The sequence below is a fragment of the Siniperca chuatsi genome, linkage group LG22, assembly GCF_020085105.1.
Source record: "Siniperca chuatsi isolate FFG_IHB_CAS linkage group LG22, ASM2008510v1, whole genome shotgun sequence".
Lineage (NCBI taxonomy): Eukaryota > Metazoa > Chordata > Actinopteri > Centrarchiformes > Sinipercidae > Siniperca > Siniperca chuatsi.
The window spans coordinates 23,447,797-23,469,189 of NC_058063.1; the positions used below are offsets into that span (position 1 = coordinate 23,447,797).

The 21,393-nt window shown below is 40.9% G+C and overlaps 1 protein-coding gene across 6 annotated transcripts; it reads right to left on the reverse strand.

Annotated features, from left to right (window-relative positions):
• Positions 1 to 284: 284 nt before the first annotated feature.
• On the reverse strand, positions 285 to 21,147 carry LOC122870121 (peroxisomal acyl-coenzyme A oxidase 3-like). 6 transcript variants are annotated; one of them, XM_044183925.1, is made up of 19 exons: positions 20,997 to 21,147; positions 19,215 to 19,374; positions 17,010 to 17,107; positions 16,710 to 16,845; positions 14,240 to 14,314; positions 13,556 to 13,645; positions 12,848 to 12,991; positions 12,198 to 12,286; positions 10,731 to 10,827; positions 9,745 to 9,927; positions 9,452 to 9,574; positions 9,244 to 9,364; positions 9,044 to 9,166; positions 7,877 to 7,990; positions 5,632 to 5,747; positions 3,639 to 3,813; positions 3,493 to 3,560; positions 2,899 to 2,985; positions 285 to 833 (listed from the first exon to the last, which is right to left on the reverse strand). In XM_044183925.1, the coding sequence occupies exons 2-19, from the start codon at positions 19,362 to 19,364 to the stop codon at positions 714 to 716; spliced, it is 2,109 nt and encodes a 702-aa protein (XP_044039860.1). In that variant the 5' UTR covers positions 19,365 to 19,374; positions 20,997 to 21,147; the 3' UTR covers positions 285 to 713. The 6 variants fall into 6 exon arrangements, 4 of the variants coding, with proteins under 4 accessions (XP_044039860.1, XP_044039861.1, XP_044039862.1 ...); XM_044183926.1 differs by lacking the exon at positions 20,997 to 21,147 and adding an exon at positions 19,823 to 19,846; XM_044183927.1 differs by lacking the exons at positions 3,639 to 3,813; positions 5,632 to 5,747.
• Between the last annotated feature and the right edge of the window lie 246 nt (positions 21,148 to 21,393).

Below are 21,393 nucleotides of genomic sequence, written 5' to 3' on the forward strand. Positions count from 1 at the left end.
TGTTCCCACCCATGACAACTGCAGCTTTTTTTGATTTCGCACATATTTTGCTTCAATTCATTTAACAAGTTTCAACAGCAGATTTTCATTGACAAAATTATAAACAATTATTTATTTTGGCCAGTCAATATCTTTAAGTTGTTAACCATCACACATACATTTAATTTAACAAGTTTCAACAGCAGATTTTCATTGACAAAAATTATAAACAATTATCAGTTAACAGATACTAACTCCAGAAAAAAATAACCTGTGCCAGCTAGTGGGCAAAGTTTCTAGGTGTGTTCATTGTTCATGAGGGAGTGATAAGTGTGTCCATCATTGTCTTTTTATTTGTTTTGTCTTGGACCAGGGTTCAATGGTTCTTGAGTTCAACTAGACTACTGAAGTGTACAGGTTTTGGAGAATTCTAAGGACTCTGATTTAGATTATGTCCAGGATTGTGTCCAAAATCACGTATTAACTATATAAAAACACTTGATAGGGTACTCTGTATGTAAGACTTTGGACCCTAAGAATAATCATCATTTTGTGCCTTAACTGGCAGGTGCGGTGTTGCACTATGGGGGTTTTTTGTGGCAAAAAGTAGTGTACATATGGACATTACATTTTAAATTACATAGTTGGAACTTTTTGAGGGCACACAAATTGTACATGTTGAATTTGGACACTCCAGATGCATGTCCAGGGCTGTAGTTGAGTGTGTCTGGGTACTAGAGTTTTGGACGCAGGGATCCAACCACAGGCTTGTCTGAGCAGAACTCTTTCCACCAGGATGGCCGTTCCAGCACCTGGCTGCCCTGCATCACTGCTGACCACAGATTCTTGTAAAGCTGCATTTGGGAGAAACAAGGAGATGAGTCACGGTTCACTGTTGAGAAAAAGATCCTGATCCATTTCCAATCTCTTGTTTCTTGTAACCTATTCCACTCTCATCATCCCAGCTAAAAATCATCATCTCAAGTCAAGAGTTAGCATATTATCTAACTACTTTACTTTGTGGGGTTACAGGTTACATTAGAATAAAGCCCCATTCAGGACTGGAACATCCTCTGTGTTGGGATCACATAAAACCAGACTAGGATAACATTAGCGCTTCTGTCCTGCTTTGAATTCGATTGCCCGACACATCAGTACATCCTAACACTCAAAGTGTTTTCTCATATAAAGTGGAACATTGAAAATACGTTTAATTAAGCTTAAATCTAACTAATCTAATATTTTCTTGTAATATGTTGCTATCACTGTTTCTGTAGACATAGTCTTCAATCAACACACTGAGGAAATGTTAATTAGCTAGCTAGCTACAGCTGATATAATCTGCCACCATCATCATTGTAAATCATGTATGTATTGCTAGATAGGAAAACTTGAAAGACATAGCACAAGTAACTAAGGGGGGCAGAGCTTTAGCAAAGGCTGAATATACAGTGTTTAGGGCTTGAGTGTCCAGTCCAAGGGCATAACAACAGGACTGATGAATATTGTTGAACACATTGAAGAACAGGGGATTGAACCTGTGACATCTTCCATGTTTTGATATGAAAGTTTCCTCTCTGAATAATCTAACCTGTCATCATCACTTCCTGTCTAACCAGACATCAAAAACCTGCAAGCAAACCTGCTCTGCACCAACCACAAGAAGAAACAAACTACTGGCCTTCCAAATGTCACATCTCTTCCTCATTTCAGACAAACAGCCCAAACAGCTTTGATGAACTATGGCTCTGAACCTCACTATGTTTTTGCATGTGACCGCAGCTGAACAGGAAACTCAGCTGAGTGACTCTGACTTCACTCTGTTTATGTTGCTGTTATGTTGTTGCTTAGCAGTGTTGTTCTTATAAGTTTACAGGAAGGAGGATGAGAAGGACATGACATATGACCATTATTCTGCCGTCCAGGCACTGAGAGTCTTCTCAGTACTACTAGTGGTCTATGTGGTACTGCAACAAGCACATGTTGTAATGGAAATGCCAGCGGATGAACAACCTGCCATCCTCATACTTCTGACAGCTTTAGTTACTTTTCAGATTAAAAATGTTCATACCCTTCCTGTCCAGTGAAAACCATGTATCTCCAAATTTGGCAATTCTGAATGTGAATTTTTCTAATAAACTCATGGGGTTATGGGTTGACAAAACTCTCCTCCTTCTGAAGCTAAATAAACTCTTTAAGCTGCTGGAAAATGCATCTTCACAAAGCTGAAAACAGGGCTGTTTTTCTGAGCTCATGAAGAGTTGACTTTTTAGAGATATGTGGTTCTCTTTAGATTCTGTATTACTGTTTTCTTTCCCTTTGACTGGATGATTGTGTCACAGGGTGACACCTTGTGTTTGTTTTATCTGAGACAAATTCTTATCATGTTGGGTGACATTGAAATAAAGTGACATCATGTGGTATAATCTGCTAACTGTCCCCCAAATGACAGCCATAGCTTGGGCTATGACCTCATGCTAACTAGGTCTTTATACGCAGAGTATGAAACAGGAGTGATGTCAGGCCAGCAGGTTGGCTAGTTTGCTAGCTGGCTAACTGCTATTCATAGAGAATATAAAGACCAAAACTGTTTTCTTTGAGTATTTGGCTGGTTGACGAAGATTTGGAGAACATTACATTGAGGCTCACTGTTTATTGTTACAATAAACAGGGATATTCGACATTAAAAGATCAACTTCAGGCTGATGTCAGGTTGAGGCTGTGTATTCTCACCAGATAAGTTTTCCTCAAAGAATAATCACGTTATGGCTGTGCCACACATGATGATGACCTAATAAAACTGAAGAGGTATCCCCTCACCTGCCAACAGTACTCAAAAAGTGTCTGTGTGACGTGACAGTTCATTATTTATGTTTTTACTGAGGTATAATTAGGCTTTATGTGTTTGTATGTCTTTACCTGTCCGTCAGCATTGCCAATAGGTGAGTTGAGAATGAAATCAGGAGGTGCAAAAACATCCACCAATGCTACTGCATCATCCTTCAGCTGGAGGAGAGACACAGAGACAGAGCAGATCAGGTGGAGCAGCATCTACCAGAGCCACAATTTCATCAGCTTTATGAAGACAGGCAGGAAGTGAAGGACGCTAATAACCCTAACCACCATAAGACAGTGAACAGTGTAACTAAGACATACAGTAGAGTTATCTACATTGCAAATATTTAATAACTACTACATTTTCAATTCTGAAGTACTGTCTTTGCTCTCTGTACGTTCAGTGACATATAAAATGAGATGTAGGCTATTTTCAGATCAAGTCTTAAGACTGAAGTCTGACTCGGGTCCAAGTACTGTGACTCCAGCCCACAGCTGGGTCAGTAGAGGTCAGTGTGATTCACTCACTGGGTTGACTGGGAACAAGTGCATCAAGACTACTGTCCATTCCAGTCTATCTACTTCTAACAATAAATCACTGGTGTAGGTAAGGTAAATCAGAGGGTCACGGACATTAGACAAAGAGTGAGACAGACAGAAAGATAGATGTTTCCGTACCTGAGAGCAGAGAGTGAGAATGGCCATCTGGACCAACTCTGCAGGCTTCCCCCCACGCAGGTAATCACCTGTACAGGAACAAAACCATGTTACAAATATCAGCACAATGTAATGTGTGCATGCAGTACATAGAGTACAGTGCATACCCTGGTACAGTGTGGCCATGTGGCTGCTGAGGCTCCACAGCCCATAAAGGGTACACAGCTTGGTTAGTACAGGTCTGAGACCAGCTGGTGTGTCCTGATCAGTAGTCAGCTCATGAAACCTTTGGAGGCAGTTGTATTCAATGTAGGCGATGGCCAGGGAACGGCAGTAGTAAACCTAAACACACACACACACACACACACAGGGGAACATTTATAGCATACTTTTTACTTTTCTGCTATGAACTCAGATGAAAAAGCAAAGCAGTACAACATAAAGCCATTATTATCAGTTAAATTCTAACCATATGCATGTCATGGGTACATGATACTCTTTATATATCAACTGAGATTCCAAATGTGTCGTATGCTGTGCTGTGTAGTGGCATGTGGACCCAAAGGCAGATGACCAGGAAGCGGTATGAGGTGAAGTAGCCGGATGGCTATTGTGTTTAATGGGGGTGATGTGGTTTACAGGCAAGTACATGTAGACCGTACCACAAAAGGCCACTGTAAATGCAAATTACACACACGCAAATTACACACACATGCAAATTATGCAAATTACACACACACACACACACACACACCACCAACAACAACAACGATCTGACACTGAACAAAGGAAAAGACCTGGACTAAACACCCTAAGGGAGGTGAGACAACGAGACACAGGTGCAAACAATCAAAACTGGAGGGAAAACAAAGACAGGAAGTAAAAACACAAGACACACAAGGGGAGGAGAATACTACAAAATTAAACAGGAAATGAAAAACCTTAAACTAACACAAAATTAGATATTGTATTTTTAATCATTACAGGATATCACTTTCATAGCTCCAGTCTATTGTAAATCACAAAGACTCAAAGTAGGGCAAAACTGTTGCTCGCTTCATCAAAAGTGACGCTGGAGCTTCCAGATTCTATTCAAGAAGTAAGAAACCTAATTCAAAATCACATTGACATTTGTAATAATGTAAATGACTAAAATCCTGCTTTGGAACATAAATAGCTTGACAGTATGTTGAGAGGTTCACTCCATTTGGCTGAACAGGGATCGCAATTAAAGAAAAATGTAAATTGTTGTTTATTTAATATTTCTGCTTTTAGCTACCTTACATTTTCCCACAAGCCCAAAATCTTTATGGGAGAAACATCACCAGTTTGTCAGAAGAGGCCAGTCGAGTGGCAAGATGGAGTAGATGTTCACAGAAGAGGTTATAACTAAAACATTGGAAAGATGGAATCAGAAGAGGAAGTGGGTGGATGTCACGGATCAGAAACAGTTACCCACAGTCCGACACAAAACTTCTGCCCCATTCATTTGCTTTGAGACGCGAGTGAAAATCATTGTGGGATAACAGGCAACACAGGACTGACCAGTGACATGAAATAAGGGAGGGGTCAAAGTTAAAAATGTTTTAACTTAATGCAAATTAGGGCACAATTGGCCTGAAACATCCATAATGGAAAAACTGAAAAAAATGTTGTAGTGGTGGGAAAGAAGGTTTGGATAAAATATCTGTGGAGGATAAAAAAAATATTATTATAGTTTCTGGGATCCCAAGTATTTATTCAGTGTTTGCTAACGACCAAGCTACTCACTAGCTTGCGATCGATGACATTCCCACAGCGACAAGCAAGAAGTTGCGAACGTGGTGTTGCGTGATTTGTTCTCTTGTAGCGGTTCTTAACCCTTAAAATGACATAGTCTTATGTGAATCACCCAAGACAGTATTTTACTGTATGTGACAAAAGACATTTGCATGAACTCACCTTACTTGGTGGCAGTGCAGTGTATTATCATCATATTTTATTTCCTGAATGCTGATGTTTTAATAAATTAGTTTTGTTTTAATAAACAAGAGTTTTGGCTTGAGCTAGAGTATCCACAAAGGCTCACAAAAGGCCACTGTGTCTGTGCAGTGGTGTGTGTGTGTCTGTGCAGTGGTGTGTGTGTGTGTGTGTCTGTGCAGTGGTGTGTGTGTGTCTTACCTGGCTGTTGTTATGGGCCTCAAACTCATCCTTTCCCGAGGCCCTCTGCTGTTCCAGCCTCTTCTGACTCTCCTCCAGCAGGAAACACACCAGCCACTTATAGGCCGCCAGTGCCACTGATATGATAAACAGGGAGTTTACTCACTAGGGTAAACCGAGAAAGCACTTTAGAAACACAATCAGTAATTTTTTTGTATCACAGATATTTAAACAACTGGTTAAATGTGACCAGTTTTTCAGCCGCAGATCTGGTCTGTCCCAGACACGTGCAGTTTATTTATCAAACAAGAACACCGGGCTGGACATTTTGCATATGCATTTAAGGGAGAATTGCACAAATAATAGGTGAAGAAATGTTAACAGAGATTGATTCTGTATTCCACTGGATTTGCTAAGATGAGGTTATTAGCGATGGTCAGTTTTATGTGGAAGACTGTCTGGCTTTGAAGAGCAAAAATATAGGATTTATATGATCCACAAGAAAGGTTGTGGTGTGAAAAGAAACTTGATTTTATCTTTATTCTACAGAAATCCTAACAACATCAGACACAAAAAATATCCAGAGAGCTGCACCCAGTAGAGTTGAGGGGGGGTGCCATCCCCCTCGATAGCAAAATGACCAAAATACCCCTTCTTAATCCCGCCCCCTCCATCCCCAGCAGCAGAGAGTGCAGGGCAGAGGGGCTGTTTAGTTGAATATGTTAGTCCAATCTATGGCCCGACCATGGCTCTGAAATATCAGAAGCCTGACTGTGCATTGATAAATCAGATTTGTAATTGCAACTTTTCCTCTGACTCCCGCCCTTCTGTCAGTCTCATGTTGGATCTATAATGTTCTCCAAACGCTACATAGATACATACAGAACCACAGTAGCCTTTCATGAGTCACAGGTGAACGGAACAAACCGGGTCCCTGGTAGAAATGAACCAACTGGCTGTACTGCATGAGTTCAAAATAAATAAACTGGGGAAAAATACAAGGTTATAGCCTACTGTGTAACTGCAAATCGAACCTTAGATAGTAGAAAATGGTCATAGTTAGCCCCTCTGCCCTCCTTCCTTATGTCTCCTGGCTGTCATTGTATATGTACATCTGTGTCCTGGCCTGGCTTCCTGGTCTCCTGCCTGCTGCTGATCACCGGCACACCTGACTCCCATCTTCATCAGTCTCCACCGTTCATATACCAGGCACTTCCGCCCTACGGCCGCCAGGTCGTCCCCGTACACGCTCACTGCCGGTGATCAGGCTGCTCTTCGGCTCATCCGGATATCTGTCCCCGCGTCAGTCTGGCCGCCCAGCCGATTCCTCCGGAGCCTGCCGGCTGCCCGCACCACACGTCCGGCTTCACCGAGCCTCCGCCTGGTCGGCTCAGCCACTTCCACTACGCTCGCCAGTCCAGAGCCAGCCCACCTCCTCTCCGTCCGGAGTCCCGTCCCGTCCCCGACCCGGCCCGGTCGAGTCCCCGAGGCGGCCGCAAACTACGCCGAATAATCCGTTTCTCTGCTACTATCTGCCCAATAAAGACTGTTCTCGACTTACCGTGCTCTGCCCTCTGTGTCCTGCATGTGGGTCCTAAAATCGGTTCTCACGACAAAAATAGAGAAATTATCACTTACCACAATACTGGATTGTTTTGTAACAGCTAACAGTGGACGGGGTGTTGAGTCTGTGTTCCTCAAACTTGAATTTGGACTTGTATATAAATTAACTGTGAAAACACTACAGATACTCTTCTTTCTTTAGAGTAGACATTTACTGCATTCACCCCAGTACTCTAATGAGACACCGGCCATATCAACACCATTTGCACCTCCACCTGCTGCACTCGGAGCTGCTGGCCCTGCCACCCTGTCCTGATCTTTCTCTCTGTGTACCAGCTGAGGTGACACATTTGACCTTTTTTAAGTTTAATTATCACAACAAACAAGTCAACTGGCTTCATTTTCTTAAAATCTCGATTTGACTAAAAAGCTTTGCTCAAACTGGATGAATTGAATTTGACAATACAACCATTATAATGACATATAATTACCACTGATATAATTTTCACTTCACAGATTTGACCTTCAAAATGTTTAATCTGTGCTTTTCCTAAAAACAGTATATTTATAAAATAAACAGATTTTCCTGTTGACTTCAGTTAGATCTTTACAGGTAATAATCCCTTCTGAATTCTAGTTTTATCATGGAAAGTTTGGAAACAGCATATGAAATGAATACTGACAAGCTTAAATATTGGGATACCTGCAGAATCCATGAACTCGTCCATTGTTGTTGCTGTAAACTTGCTTTCCAGGATCTTGTGGAAATCCTCCAGGAAATCCACAGTGTGAAAGGGAGACTCAATCCGCACACCATCTGAAACCAGACAACAGCAGCTTTAGAGATCAATCAGAGTTCCTGCGCTCACCGTTCATACTATTGCTATGTCACTAGTGTTTCTAAATCCTACATATTCCACTAGTTCAGGATTCAGAATATGGCCATCATCTCAATACTATATCAAGAAGAACGAAAACACACTATTTGATGAGACAGAAATGTTTAATGTCTAATAGTTCTGATGGTTTCAATGTGATCTCTGCACCCATCTGCCTGTCATCGCCTCTGTGGTCATGTGCATGCTGTCCACAAACACTGATATGTACGTAACTCATGCTCTTGTCCTTACAGGAGTTGTCATTTCACTTATACACTTTATACACGCAGTTGACAAAACTACGCCAAAACGCACACAGGAAGGCCATCTGGACGGTTGATGTAGAACCAGCACCATACCTGCAGATTTGTTTCCAATGCTGATCGTTGCTGATGCTAACACTACAATAAGTTAAAACGGTTTATTCGAGAGACATATTGTAACGTCGACTCCTGTCTTATAACTGTCTGAAAAACATTCCTCTTTTGAGGAGCAGTTTATACTCCAACAGAGTGTTAAATAGTTAGATGGTGTAACACAGCTAATATGTTTCCTTCATTTAGTACTCTTCTGTCTCCTCTTTCCCTCAAAGATCAACATCGTAAAGATGGTTTGCGTTTGGTGAACAGCGTGAATTCCTGTGACAAAGTTCACCAAAGTTGAACTGACGTAAAAGATTACCACAGATTGGCTAATTGGTGATCCCATTGAAATCAATTTATTTTGCTGTGAAATTTCACAGTTTGAAATGCTGGTGACCGGTCCAAAAATTGCCTTAACACTGGCGGGCACATCAGCACTAGCAACTAGAGAACATCATGTCAATCATCAATAAGCAATGTGATCAGCACAACCCTTGTGCAGAACTCAACTTTTAAGTTAGCCTTTTGAAGGGATTTTGGTGACAACTACAGTTCTACCTCTTGCCTCCACTCCCCATAACTGACAACAATAAAAGCTTGTAATTATCCCCCAGTGCATAAGGGACTGACCGCAGCGTTTGGCGTGGAGCCAGCTGAGCAGGTAGTTGCTGGTCTGTTGCAGCAATACATTGTTGTCTCCTTCATATGTGCAGTTTGGATCATTGTCATCACGCAGCTCACCCAGCCGGTTCACTGACAGAGAGAAAACTAAGGCAGTTAGGTTTCTGTGAGTGTGTGTGTGTGTGAGTATCTGTATGTTTGAGACTGACTGGCCAAGTATCCATGTCCACCGCAGGCCTCCCTGCACTCCTGGATGCCCCTCTGAGCGGTCCACGAGCCCAGTGGTTTACTGGAGCAGCCTATGGCATGGATCTCCCTGCCCATCTCTTCCTGGACACACAACAGACACATAAGACTCCTGACGACAGTATGATAACTCTGGGTGTAGACACACACATGCACCTCATCTTTACTCACTTGTCTGTCACTCTTGTCCCTCACTGCCTGTTCAATCTGGAACTCAACAAAGTTCATGAAGATGGATTTAGAGAAGTGTTCAAGAGCATACGCTGCTGCCAGGTACGGGATCAGACGCCATTGCTGAAACAACATACAAAATATCAAAGGAATTTGTGTAAACATTTACAGCCACACTCAAAAATGAGAGATGTACATAAATAACATAAAATGTGTTGTGATGTGGCTTTAGATACCCTCTGTAACTTTGATGAGGTGCTCTGTAGTTTGACAAGGTACGTGTGCTTTCTGACCTGTAACTGGTACTCCAAAACAGGAATCTCTTCTAGGTCTTTGGGTCCAAACTGTCTCCTGGTGGCTGAGAAGCGGATGGCCACAGTCAGAGCCAGCTTCAGGTTGATCAGAGCCACTCTGGTGATGGACACCCTGCCACGTGACAGGGCACCCAGAGACACCCCCAAACGCTTGTTGGGGTCCTGAAAGGAAAGGAAAGACACAATGGAGAAACAACAGAATGACAGAAAGATATATATTTATATCAAAGGGTTAACAAAGGATTCACAATGGAACACAGCTGTGAAATGTATCAGTTCCCCTGGTTTCATCAAAATCCTACAACATTTTGGTGTTGCAAAGACCTGAGAGAATAGTAAACGTGTCCAGAAAGTCTCTCTTCTCCATTAGTTTCTTAAAGAATGCAGAACAGCTGCATTTCTCAGGATTTCAAAAAGGGAATCTCCTTTGTCCAACAACCAAGTTTCCATGTCCAGGTGTGCTAAGGTGTAAATCATCTGATGTCTTTGTTTACTCAGCTTGGTGTTTCGTTCAAGGCCTGGGGCCTGTATCGTGAAGCGAGTTCAAGTCTGGCTCTTGGGTTCTTTTTCATACTAAAAATACAGTAACCTTGGAAGATTCTCACTTGATTTGAATAATTCAGAAAGCTGAAGCCTCATATCAGAATATAGGCACTGTAAACAGCTACCTGCTGCTGCGGGAAACCTGGCTGATGAGATCTCCGAGACCAAGACGGTAAAGTTGTGGGCCGTAAAACAAAACAATGAGCTGAAAGAGGCTAAAAAGCTATGTAGAGTTGAGAGGAACTGCTGAGTTGGTGATATTTGCTGTAAGTTCATCACTATGAGAGACCATTCACATTACATATAATCATTTTATCAGTTGTAAAAACAATATTGAGTAGTGCAGATTTAATTTAACTTTAATTGGTGCTTGGCATGCCTCTGGAGTGTTTCCTTTGGCCACCAGTGGGAATCTTACTAACCTCGAATGGGGTAACGTAGCGGCCATCAGGAGTAACATCTCCAGTCTTATTCAGTAGATTCTCCCGAGGGATCCTCACATTATCAAAGAAAGCAAACCTGATGGGAAAAGACAAAGAACGAAGAAATTAAGGCCCAAGACATGTCTTCCAACACAGATGCTGAAACCCAAAGCACTGAAATGAAACAGAACATCTTACATTTAACACAACAATAAGGATAGTAAGGCAGAAAGAAGAGAGAGACTTTTTTCTTTTCTTATAATCATCATTTCATCTTCAGTGTCATAACCTAAACTCTGTGACATTGACAGAGGACAGAATCTGATTGGACAGGGCTGGAAACTTACCTTTTTATCTCAAAAGTAGCTCAATCATAACAAAATTCAACCACTTTGTGAAGTTGTTAGACCCAACAGGAGTGGAGAGTGTCAGTGGACAAAGTCCCATGTGCACATTAGAGATGACAAATCATCTCTATCATCAGAACATTAGAAGCCATTATTTTGAATCTTTAATTACACAAAAAGTCAAACTAGTTACTGTACAGGCAACCAACCATTATTGTAGCTAAAATTAGGTCTTTCCTGTCCATGGCTGATGCAAAGGTCGTAATTCACGCCTTTTTTCCATCCAGACTTGATTACTGTAAAGTTTTGTTGTCAGGTGCTACCACTAAAAGTCTTTAAATGATTCAGTATGCTGCAGCTAAAGTCTTAACTAAAACCAGAAAATGTTCTCATTTCACACCAATCTTAGCTTCACTTCATTGGCTCCCTATCCATGTCATGTCAGACTTTAAGGTGCTTCTGATGACTGACAAAAGTGTAAATGAGCTCGCCCCTTCATACCAATCTGACCTCCTTAAGCCTTATATCCCATCCCGTGCTCTCGGCTCTCGGCTCTCTGTCTGTCCCCAGAGTTAAACGTCAGCTGGCTGCAGGGCCTTTTCCTATTGAGCGCCCTTCCTCTGGAATAACCTCCCTGTTGACATCAGACAGTCTGACTCTATTGGGGCCTTTAATCCAAACTTAAAACTCATCTTTTCGCCTAAACCTTTAGTTAGCTGCTTATTTTCATCACCTTGTACCTGTTACCATTATCCTTCTGGTGGGTCGCTCTCAGCCTCAATGAAGCTATAAACATTTTTTTAATGAATGTGTGTGTGTGTCTGTGTGTGTGTCTAGGTCATTCACTCATGTTGTGGCATGTTGAAACATATTGGGCACCAGGATCTGCCCTGTCTCCTTCTCCTAGGAGTATTTTGAATTTTGATAGGTCATTAAGTTCTTTGAAATCTGAGATTACAGAGTTGAACTCGTTAAAGTAAATGTTCCTTATTACATCTCTCTCTCTCTCTCTCTTCTTGTGAAAATCCACATTCAGAGCCCTGGGCTTCCTCTGCCACTTTAATGGGGAAAAATTATGTTTCAGTAAAAGAAAACAACGTCTTGCTGTGCTGTCACCTACCCGTTATCCAGTCCATTCTGGCCCAGCTTCTTGCCCATGTCTCCAACCAGCACGCCGGGCAGAGCCAGCAGGGTCTTGGGATCTCTCATCTGCAGCACAATGGTTATAGATTCACTGGATGTGACACATGATGCTCAGTGTCATCTAACCTGTACAAAAAAAACACTGAGGACATGATTAAAAATGATGTGCAGTATCTCTGAGACAGTCCTCATAATATTTTTAAGCCTGGCTGCCAGATTTTCCAACTGCTTAAAGTGTACACACTTGAACTGTCTCCAGGGCTTCCATGCAACTGCTTTCACCACTTAAACTTTAAATTACAATTCACCTGCTTTCATTTCACAAGCAAAAAATTAGCTTTTTAAAGTGATGATCTTGTTTACTTTGTTTAAAAAGCTCCAAAGACCAAAGGTGTTGTGCGAAACACTGAAACTGTTTCAAATGCTTCCAATGCAGAATTTCAGCTGTGAGCACACCTTTTCAGGTTTTGAATTTCTTGTATGTATTTTTCATTGTCACATACAAATACTGTATTGCCCAAGGAGAAAACTTGTTTTCTGAGATGCAGCTGTGTGACATAACAGATAACAGCACCTGATAATGTAACCAGCTGTAACTTGGTCAGGGGTCGTAGGCCAAAGTCTTACCGGGACAACAAAGGAGTGCAGGCCGTGGCACACCTGGTCAGGTGTGTAGAGCTGAGCGAACACCACAGCGTGGGTTGCAGTCTTACCCAGGTTCCCCACCCAGAACTTGGCAGCCTCAAAGTCCGGAGAGTTGATCACAAACTCCTACAGAGTACAAAGCCAATTTTCTTCCCCCTGTTTCTCGGTTCATCAGATGAATGTTTGAGAACTAAAACGTTGTTAGTAAAGTGAGTACATTGAGTGATTGAGAGTGTGCAGGATTTTTCGGGTCTTTCCTGTCAATAAAACTGGTGTACAAGAACTTTGTGGTGATTAATTTAACTAAACAATTATATTTTCTGTAATGCTATCTCAGCAATGGTCTAAAGCAGTGGTTCCCAACCTGGGGGTCACAGAATAATAGTAGTATATACATTTTGATTTCTTTTTCTAATCTTGCTTTTTGCGTGTGAATTACAGGAAAATTTGACCTGACTAAAAATTATTCAAATAAAACAAGGAAACTACTTTGGTGTTCCCAGTGGTATTATGGCCCTGCTGGCAACCTGGCAAATTCAAAACTGTTACAAGCAGCAAAGCAAAAACATGACAAAGGAAAATTACATGCTTGACACTTTCACGATGCCATGAGCCAAATAGATTACCTTTTAACATTCATACAAACATATTTTGTATGTGTGATGTGAGTGTTGTGGTGTGTGTGCTGACCTGGGTGGAGGGGTCATATGTTGCTGTGGTCCTTATGGCTCTGGTGTTGCTACCGTGGCTCAGCTCAGTCAGTGCAAAGCATCCAAACATCTACAATCAGATACATGCAGTTGCAAATTCTGAGCTCATGGTGAAACTGGAGATTGTAGCTTGGCGACTGAAGCCTGCAGTAACAGCTCTGTGTAGATTAGTGCAAAATTTGTGCAGCAGTGATTTGAGCTGATTTGAACAAGTTACCAGGGCACTTTTGGGACACTTTACAGTGTTGCTATTGTTCTTAGTGGGCCAGGTGAAAAGCAAAGGCTGCACAATCCATTCGGAAAGACGCAATACTTTAGAAAGCCCATGTTCTTGAGAGCAGAGCAGTTTCTTGCATTTTGGAACACTTGATTTTGCGCAGGAAAGTGCCAATATCACACAAATATTAAATGACCAACTGTGTATCCCTAAAAAAAATTTGAGTTTTGGAGAAAATAACTAAATATAGTGAATATGAGAATACAAAGAAGACTGTATGGCTCACTGTGAACATCATTTAGCACCTGCATCATATAAATCTAAAGGGGCAGGATGGTGTGACATCATTGTAGACCCTCCCCACTCTGGATTGTCCTGTTAGACAGCCATGAATAAAGCACTGTAAGGATGAGTTATTGGCAGTATAAAGCTTTGTTGAACTCTTACCGTCATGTCTTCAGTGTTTTCAACATATTTGCTGTGTCTTCCTGATCCTAAGTTGGCAACAGTGCCTCCAAACATCTGAAGCAGAAGATGGTTTTAGCATCCTTTACTGGGATGAGACAAAGACTAAAAAGGAAACAAATCTACAACAATGTTAGCAGCCATATTGTGAGGCTATAATGGTCATTACACATCAAATAAAATTATGGGATGGATAACAAATGGAGAGAAAACTTAACTATTCATAGATTTCTACACAGAGACTATAGCTATGCTAGCAGCTCTGTGAAGTTGTACTTTCAGGGGTGCAAATGCATCAGCATGTTTAGCAGGCAATTTTTACCATGTTCACCATCTTAAGACCTTTTCAGACCAAATGTGAATAATCGGTGCGAATAAATCGCACGTCAACTTAAAAATTCGAGCCCATCTATCTCTATGAGCCTATCCACACCGGGTCCAAAACTTTTGGCTTTCACCATGCAGTTTTGTTTTTTTTCGCAGCTGTTTCAAGTTCAGCGAATTTCGGATGCCGACAAAAACGAGCCAACCAATAAAATCATGACTTCATCTCATGCGATCAATAGATTTGCACGTTAATTTCATAATTCTATTCACACTCATCAAGATGGATATTGATCGACTAAACCATTTGGTTTAACAAACAAAATAAAGATTACAAAGTCAACGGACTCAAAGACAACATCTGGGAAAGTATAGTGGTTGAACTGGCTTGTGACGGTGAGCAGCCTACAAAAGAGGGTTAAATATACTTAGTTGTCAAAGTAACGCTAGCTCCTGTGCCAGTTGATGATACTCTCCGCTCAGCTTTCTCCCTTGCAATAATGGATGTACCCAATGCTTTCTCTTTTTTGAGCCAAAAGATACATTAGAATACATAGAATAGAATTGTTACGGACAGAACTGGCCGGAGACACAAGGAAGATAATGATAGTTTATTGAAACACCAAGAGCGTAGATAGATAATGGAGGGAAGACAACTGTCCTTCGGATGTAGATGGCGGAGCTCTGGAGATGAGTGGGGAGTCCAGAGGAGATGCTTAGCACGAACCGTGAGACTGGAGCAACACCCACAGGAGAGACACACGGGATCAGGAGATGGAGTGGGTTACTCACAGATGACAGGAGATACACGGGAACTGGAGCTGGAGTCACCCACACGGAGGACAGGAACACGATGGAGCCAAGGAAGAGGTACTGAGTAGCGGTAGCTGGGAATTGAGTTTGTTTAGGAAAAGTGAGTCCAAATAGTTCTTTGATTCAGGGGAACAAGCATTCTATCCTAAGTCATGAACAAGACCGGACACTGACTGTGGTGAGGAGCTGGGTTATATAGGTGAGTGGAGTGGCTGATTACGTGCAGGTGTGCGATGGGTGACAGGTGCTGGGAATTAATACTCAGGTGAGGGAGTGCGAAGTGACGGGGAGCCTGGTGTGTCTGTGACAAGAATAGAATAGAATAGATACATTACTCATCGTCGCTACTGCTGCTGCTTGAAAACTCCATAACAAGGATGAATCGATGATTGTGTGCCGGTGCAAAGCTTTAATTTTTGGTGGAATGCACATAACGCAAATATTCGTGTTGGACTTGAAAGGTTTGAATACAAGTTTAAACACAAAAAATCATCAGCGGATATTCCGCATTTTCGTTTTGTCCCCGGTGTGAAAAGGTCTTTAATTTAGCACAGTGCTAGCATTTGCTAATTAGCACAAACCATGAAGTACAGATGAGGCTGATGGGAATGTCATTAGTTTTACAGGTATTTAAACCAGAGTATTGAACAAACTGAAATTTTGTCCTGATGAAAAGTCAGAGGATAACTTGAGCCATGAATGTCTGTATAAAATCTCATGGCAAAAGTTGTTGAGATATTTCAGTGTGGACCAAAGTGGTGGACCCACCGACCGACCGCCCCGCTAGAATGGCTAAAAAGTACTTGTAACTGTAATGGTGATATGGATGATTTTAAAAGGCAATTACAAATGGCCTGTTTTGCTATTTAGGCTGGAGGACTAGTTGCACAATGGAGAATAGTAATGGGTCAAGTACAAGAACTACATGGCAACCTAATCAACACTGTAAGATTATCAGTGAAGGAAGTAGATATAATGCATGTCACTGCCGGATAAGAGCAAGCACTCTCAATGTTGAGCAATTTCTGGAAAATTAATTTCAGCTCCATTGAAAAGTAAAAGGTCTCTAAGTAGATCACATCATAGTACACATTTGATGTCTCAGGCCAGTGTATGAGTAAAGTAAGTAAATAATTAACAAAAGTAAAGAAGAGTAAAATGGAGAAAAATAAAGTTCCTTTGTCCTACCACACACACACACACTGTGAACATAACATGTCCTTCAACTCTTTGAATTTTTGATACTCTCATTATGTTCATGTTTCAAATGTTTCATGTAGCACACCTCCCATCACAGCCACCAATGAGCACTCACCGCTTTGTGAAGAAAGAACTTGGACGCCACGGTCCAGTCATACATGCCAAGACAGTCATTGAAGGCCACAGTCTTCCAGGGGTGGGTCAGCGACTCTTCTTTTGTCATGAAGTCGTAACGGAAGAGCTGCTTCACCCTGTGGATTTTTATCTGAAGCTTTATTTTCTCTATGTACAGTATATTGATAAGGATATGATATATAGCAGAAGAGGACAATACTGGCAGTAAAATAAGTGAATTGTGCTGTGTGGGTGAATTCACAGTGGATACATAAAGTGAAAATTTCTGTTATGTTGATACCTGAGGAAGGTCAGCGCTCTCATTTTCTCGATAGGGACGTCTTCACCGGGCTGACGGGCGAACAGAGGATCATTCTCCAGTGTCTTGAACACATGTTGCTGCAGCACAGAGACGAAGAGAACATGTAGAGGAACATTACGATGACATGTTCTCTTATTACTAAAAGTTATTCAGAAAGTAACTTTTATATTCTGATGCTGTTAGAAGTTTCTTTATACAAATAAGGTGATTGTAAGAACATTACAAATAAGGCCATGGATTTATTTTATAAATAATAACAATAATAATAACTTGAAAATTGTAGATATCAACACTGCAAACAGGTTAAAATATCTTAAAATATTAATTCTTTGCATGTCAAATATTGTAGACCTATGGGAGCTACAGTTTAAGTTGAAACACTTAAAGAAGTTGAAGTGTTAGAACTGAATTGAAGAAGTTGAGTTGAAGTCTAAGGCCTCGAAAAGTTTCTCCTTCAGTTCATTAAATCCCTGCAGCATCTGAAGGCAGCAGGACAGGCTGATACATTTGCAGCCTCTGATTCGAGAAGTGCTGCATCAGAGCGCAGTGCCATTACGCACGGCTGTCCACTGTCCACCTTCATTAAATCGCATGTAAATAGCACCAGCACCAAATAGCACACACCTCTACACACATCAGACTTGGCCGTTATAACTCTATAACTTCTGCTGTTTATGCTGGAGACGTTGGATTACAGCAACTCATCAATCCTGTGTGTCACTGCCTTGCTGTCTTTTTAGCAAAAGTGGCGGTTCATGTTTTATTTTTGAAATGCATTACGATGAAAACACTGTCATGTCACCCCTTACAATATGACATGACCATTTATGACGAGATAGAGTAGAATTACAACAGAAAAAGCGTCAGATTTATGCGATGATATAAAAGGCTTCATCTACATTTTTTATTTCTAGTATTATTGTACTAACTGTTTGTAATTGTAATTTGTGGTGCTGTGTGTTCACGTCTGCACCATCCAGACAAACAACATGATTTCCTGAAGAAGCGTCTTTCCATTTGTTGAGCTGCTCTCTTGTGACTGGCTCAGCTATTTCAGAGCTATGAGAACAGCGATGTGACTGGCTGAGGGTGTATTCATTAACCACCACATCCTTCGATCTATATTCCTCTTTGCCCGGCCCTTTTGCACAACCAAAATGGCTGGTGCGCTTGGAGACGCACACACAGTCTGTGTGCCTAAGACCAAAACAGCTACTAAACTTGACCTTGGGGTTAGATTGTCTTCTCAACAGCAGTGCACAGTGACTCTATCACACATACACTGTCCTGCTGCCCCAAATACTCACTATAGCACAAATGTGGATTAATCCGCCGCTGAAAATAGTCCCCAACAAAGCACTAATTCCACTTATTTGAGCAACATTTGCTAAAGATTACAGTGAGCAGCTGTTTTAGGAAATTACTGAGCCTTTAAAAAAATAAAACAATATATTTCTGAGCTGTTTTTAAAGATTTGCATCTTCAGTAAGAACCAGTGGGCTTCGGGCTGAGAGCCACAGACAAGGTAAGGAAGTCATAAACTAGGTGAGAGCACTTGTTACATACCAGGGCTGAGGATTAGAGGGCCACCTGAGGGCAAATTGTAAAGGAATCCCCCCTCATTCAGCTGTTTATTACTCTTTTACTTTAACTTCACTATTGTAAAATTGATTTACAAAATAAATTACTTATTTATGTATTACATTATGTATTGTTAGGTTACCTATACATTCTTTTGTTGTTTAAATACAAAAGTATTAGCTTATTTGTTCTAAATATAAAATCCCATATGCACATTGCTGTCTTTTTGATACCTCCACTAGGAGTCTTCACAATGGGGCTTCAATGAACTACATTAAAACCAGTGGCACTCGTGTGTAACTATTCACATAATTACAAATTTGCAGATATAGTTCTTGCTACAGAAAGCATTTGATGCTGACAACCAGATGTGTCATGCCCATTCAAGCTGGTGGGGATTTTTTATATTTTTATTTTATTTTATTTTTTTTTAATATGCAGTTATGATCATTTTATATTAAGAGTGCGACGTATTTTTATAATTATGTCATTGATCATACCTCAAAAAGTCACACACACCCTTTCCCTATGGTATTGGTTTCTTCCAAAAGTCACAGGATGAAATGGTACGCACGCACACAGTACTCTGCTGCTGACAGCTACCTTGAATGCCATCACTTTCTCTCCCTCTATGAAGCGGAGCATGTCCTTCCAGCTGAAAGAGGCTTTTTTCCTGTAGATATCCAGCGGGCCACTGGGAAGGAAAGCCACTTCATGGTCCATCTTCTTGTGTTTAGACTGAGGCAGGGACATATGACACTCTCTGTGGGAAGAAACAAGGGAGGAAATTAGATGATTAGATTAAAGCAGTAGCGGATAAATGGGGTGTGAAAGAAAAACAAAGGGTTCTGCTACACACATTTGTATTAATTTTTTATGGACTTTTCTCAAATGTTTGCTTTTTGGGAAATATTGGATAATTTGACCTCTTTAGGCCTCGAATAGTTATCTAAATGAAACCATATAACAAGTTTAAAGGTGGAATGTCTAACAACTCATCGACATCTGAAACCTCGCAAGGAGCCCCACCAGACACTGCTTTGTAATAAGGGGTCACAGGCCAAAAAGTTTGGGAGCCACTGGTTTAATCTTTTGCAATGTATTGTGTTTTATATGCTAATATGTTTTTTAATGTCAAATATTCATCTGGAAAGTAACAAGCAATTACATCTGTCAAATAAATGTAGTGGAATAAAAAGTACAATATTTACCTCTGAAATGTAATGGAGTTAGTATAAAGTAAAAACACCAACGGCTAACTAACCGATCGAGGCAGCGATAGACCAGCAACTCTGTGGTCTGCGAGGTAAAATTATTGGTTTTGTCAAAGGAGTCTGGTGGCTTTTGAAGAGAGCATAGCTTAGCTTTTGAGCTGGTCCTGTCTGCTTGTCCAAACCGGGGGTGTGCCCGCCGCCGTCTACTGTAGGTATTTATACAGGGGAAACCCACGGAGACCACTGTATTGTGTTTACAATAACAACATAAAGAATGTGTAGGCCTCCAAGGTAGGGAAGACATTTAAGAATAGTAAGATTCTTTGTAAGATAAGACATTATTAAAAATGTGTTGGTATGCGTTCAGTGACTTTTTCTGTACCAGCACTGTGTGCAGGTTGTTAATTTTTTTTTTAAATGATTCTATTTTGTGTGCCTAGGACTTATTTCTTTTTGCCATGGTAACAAAAGAGGTATCAAGTATTGTTTTTTTTATACAAGTATTGTATCAAAGTTTAAAATTCTGGTATCGTGACAACCTTAATAGAGCTATCCCCATGCAAAGACATGTGGAAACTCCTGCCATTCCTTGGAAAAAAGTCAATTAAAAAATAGATAACAAATGGTTTTGAAATACACTTACAGCCTGGTATAAAGTCAGAAAGGAATCTAAAGATTCATAATGAACTGTTGGTATTGAGAGAAATAAGGGGAGATCTTGGAAAGTGAAAACAAGCCAGAAGAATTGAGACAAAAAATAAGATAGCAAGAACTACTTGATTTAACTTTATCTAAAATTGATTGGGAACATATAAGTCTATCTTCACAAAAGACAGAATCTCAGTTCTGGCGAGAATATGTTTCATATATTTTGTAACACCTGTTCAACAAGCTAAATTCCAACAATCAGTAAAATGCTGGAGGGACTGCTGAGAAAACCGTGCTGATTATAGCCACATCTTCTGGTCCTGTCCTGAAAATGTACTGGAAAACATTTGTATTGGAATCATTTATGTCTTAAAGATGCACCTCAAAATTAATCATGAGTTCAATTTAATTAATTTTACATTTTCAATACAGTACTTTTACTTGTAACAGAGTATTTTTACAGAGTGGTATTAGTACTTTTATTTAAGTAAATGATCTGAATACTTGGACCACCACTGCTTACCTTATGGCTCTATGTCAACTTTCCCTGTTGATATCGCTGTCTCTCGTCTTTGACCTTTGAACAGCTGGATTTAAGTAGACTTGTCTGACAGAGGTACCTCTGGCAGCTTTTATAATGCCAGCAGCAAGAAAAATAACACTTCCTATACATACCCTTCAGAATAAGAGCACCCTCGTCAGTTGAATTAAACAACCTTATCTGCTGATGGACCACAGGACCATGTGGGACAACAGTGCATGGCTATCATGGGAATCTTGAATGATAGATAGATATGACTCAACAGCTGGAAAGTCCATCTGTTGATTACATCATCTTTTCCCAAACTTGGCCTTGCACCCAGGCCACCTGGGTTGAAACCAGGAGTCCTGACCACCCCACCATATGGGACAGGGTGATT

What these genes read in the sequence shown, in the direction of transcription:
- LOC122870121 (XM_044183925.1), bottom strand. Translation starts at nt 19,364, where the DNA reads ATGTCCCTGCCTCAGTCTAAACACAAGAAGATGGACCATGAAGTGGCT. An exon ending in AGTTCTTTCTTCACAAAGCG is followed by an intron (nt 14,315 to 16,709) that starts GTGAGTGCTCAT and finishes CTTCTGCTTCAG; the next exon opens with ATGTTTGGAGGCACTGTTGC. An exon ending in TTGGCAATGCTGACGGACAG is followed by an intron (nt 834 to 2,898) that starts GTAAAGACATAC and finishes TCCCAAATGCAG; the next exon opens with CTTTACAAGAATCTGTGGTC.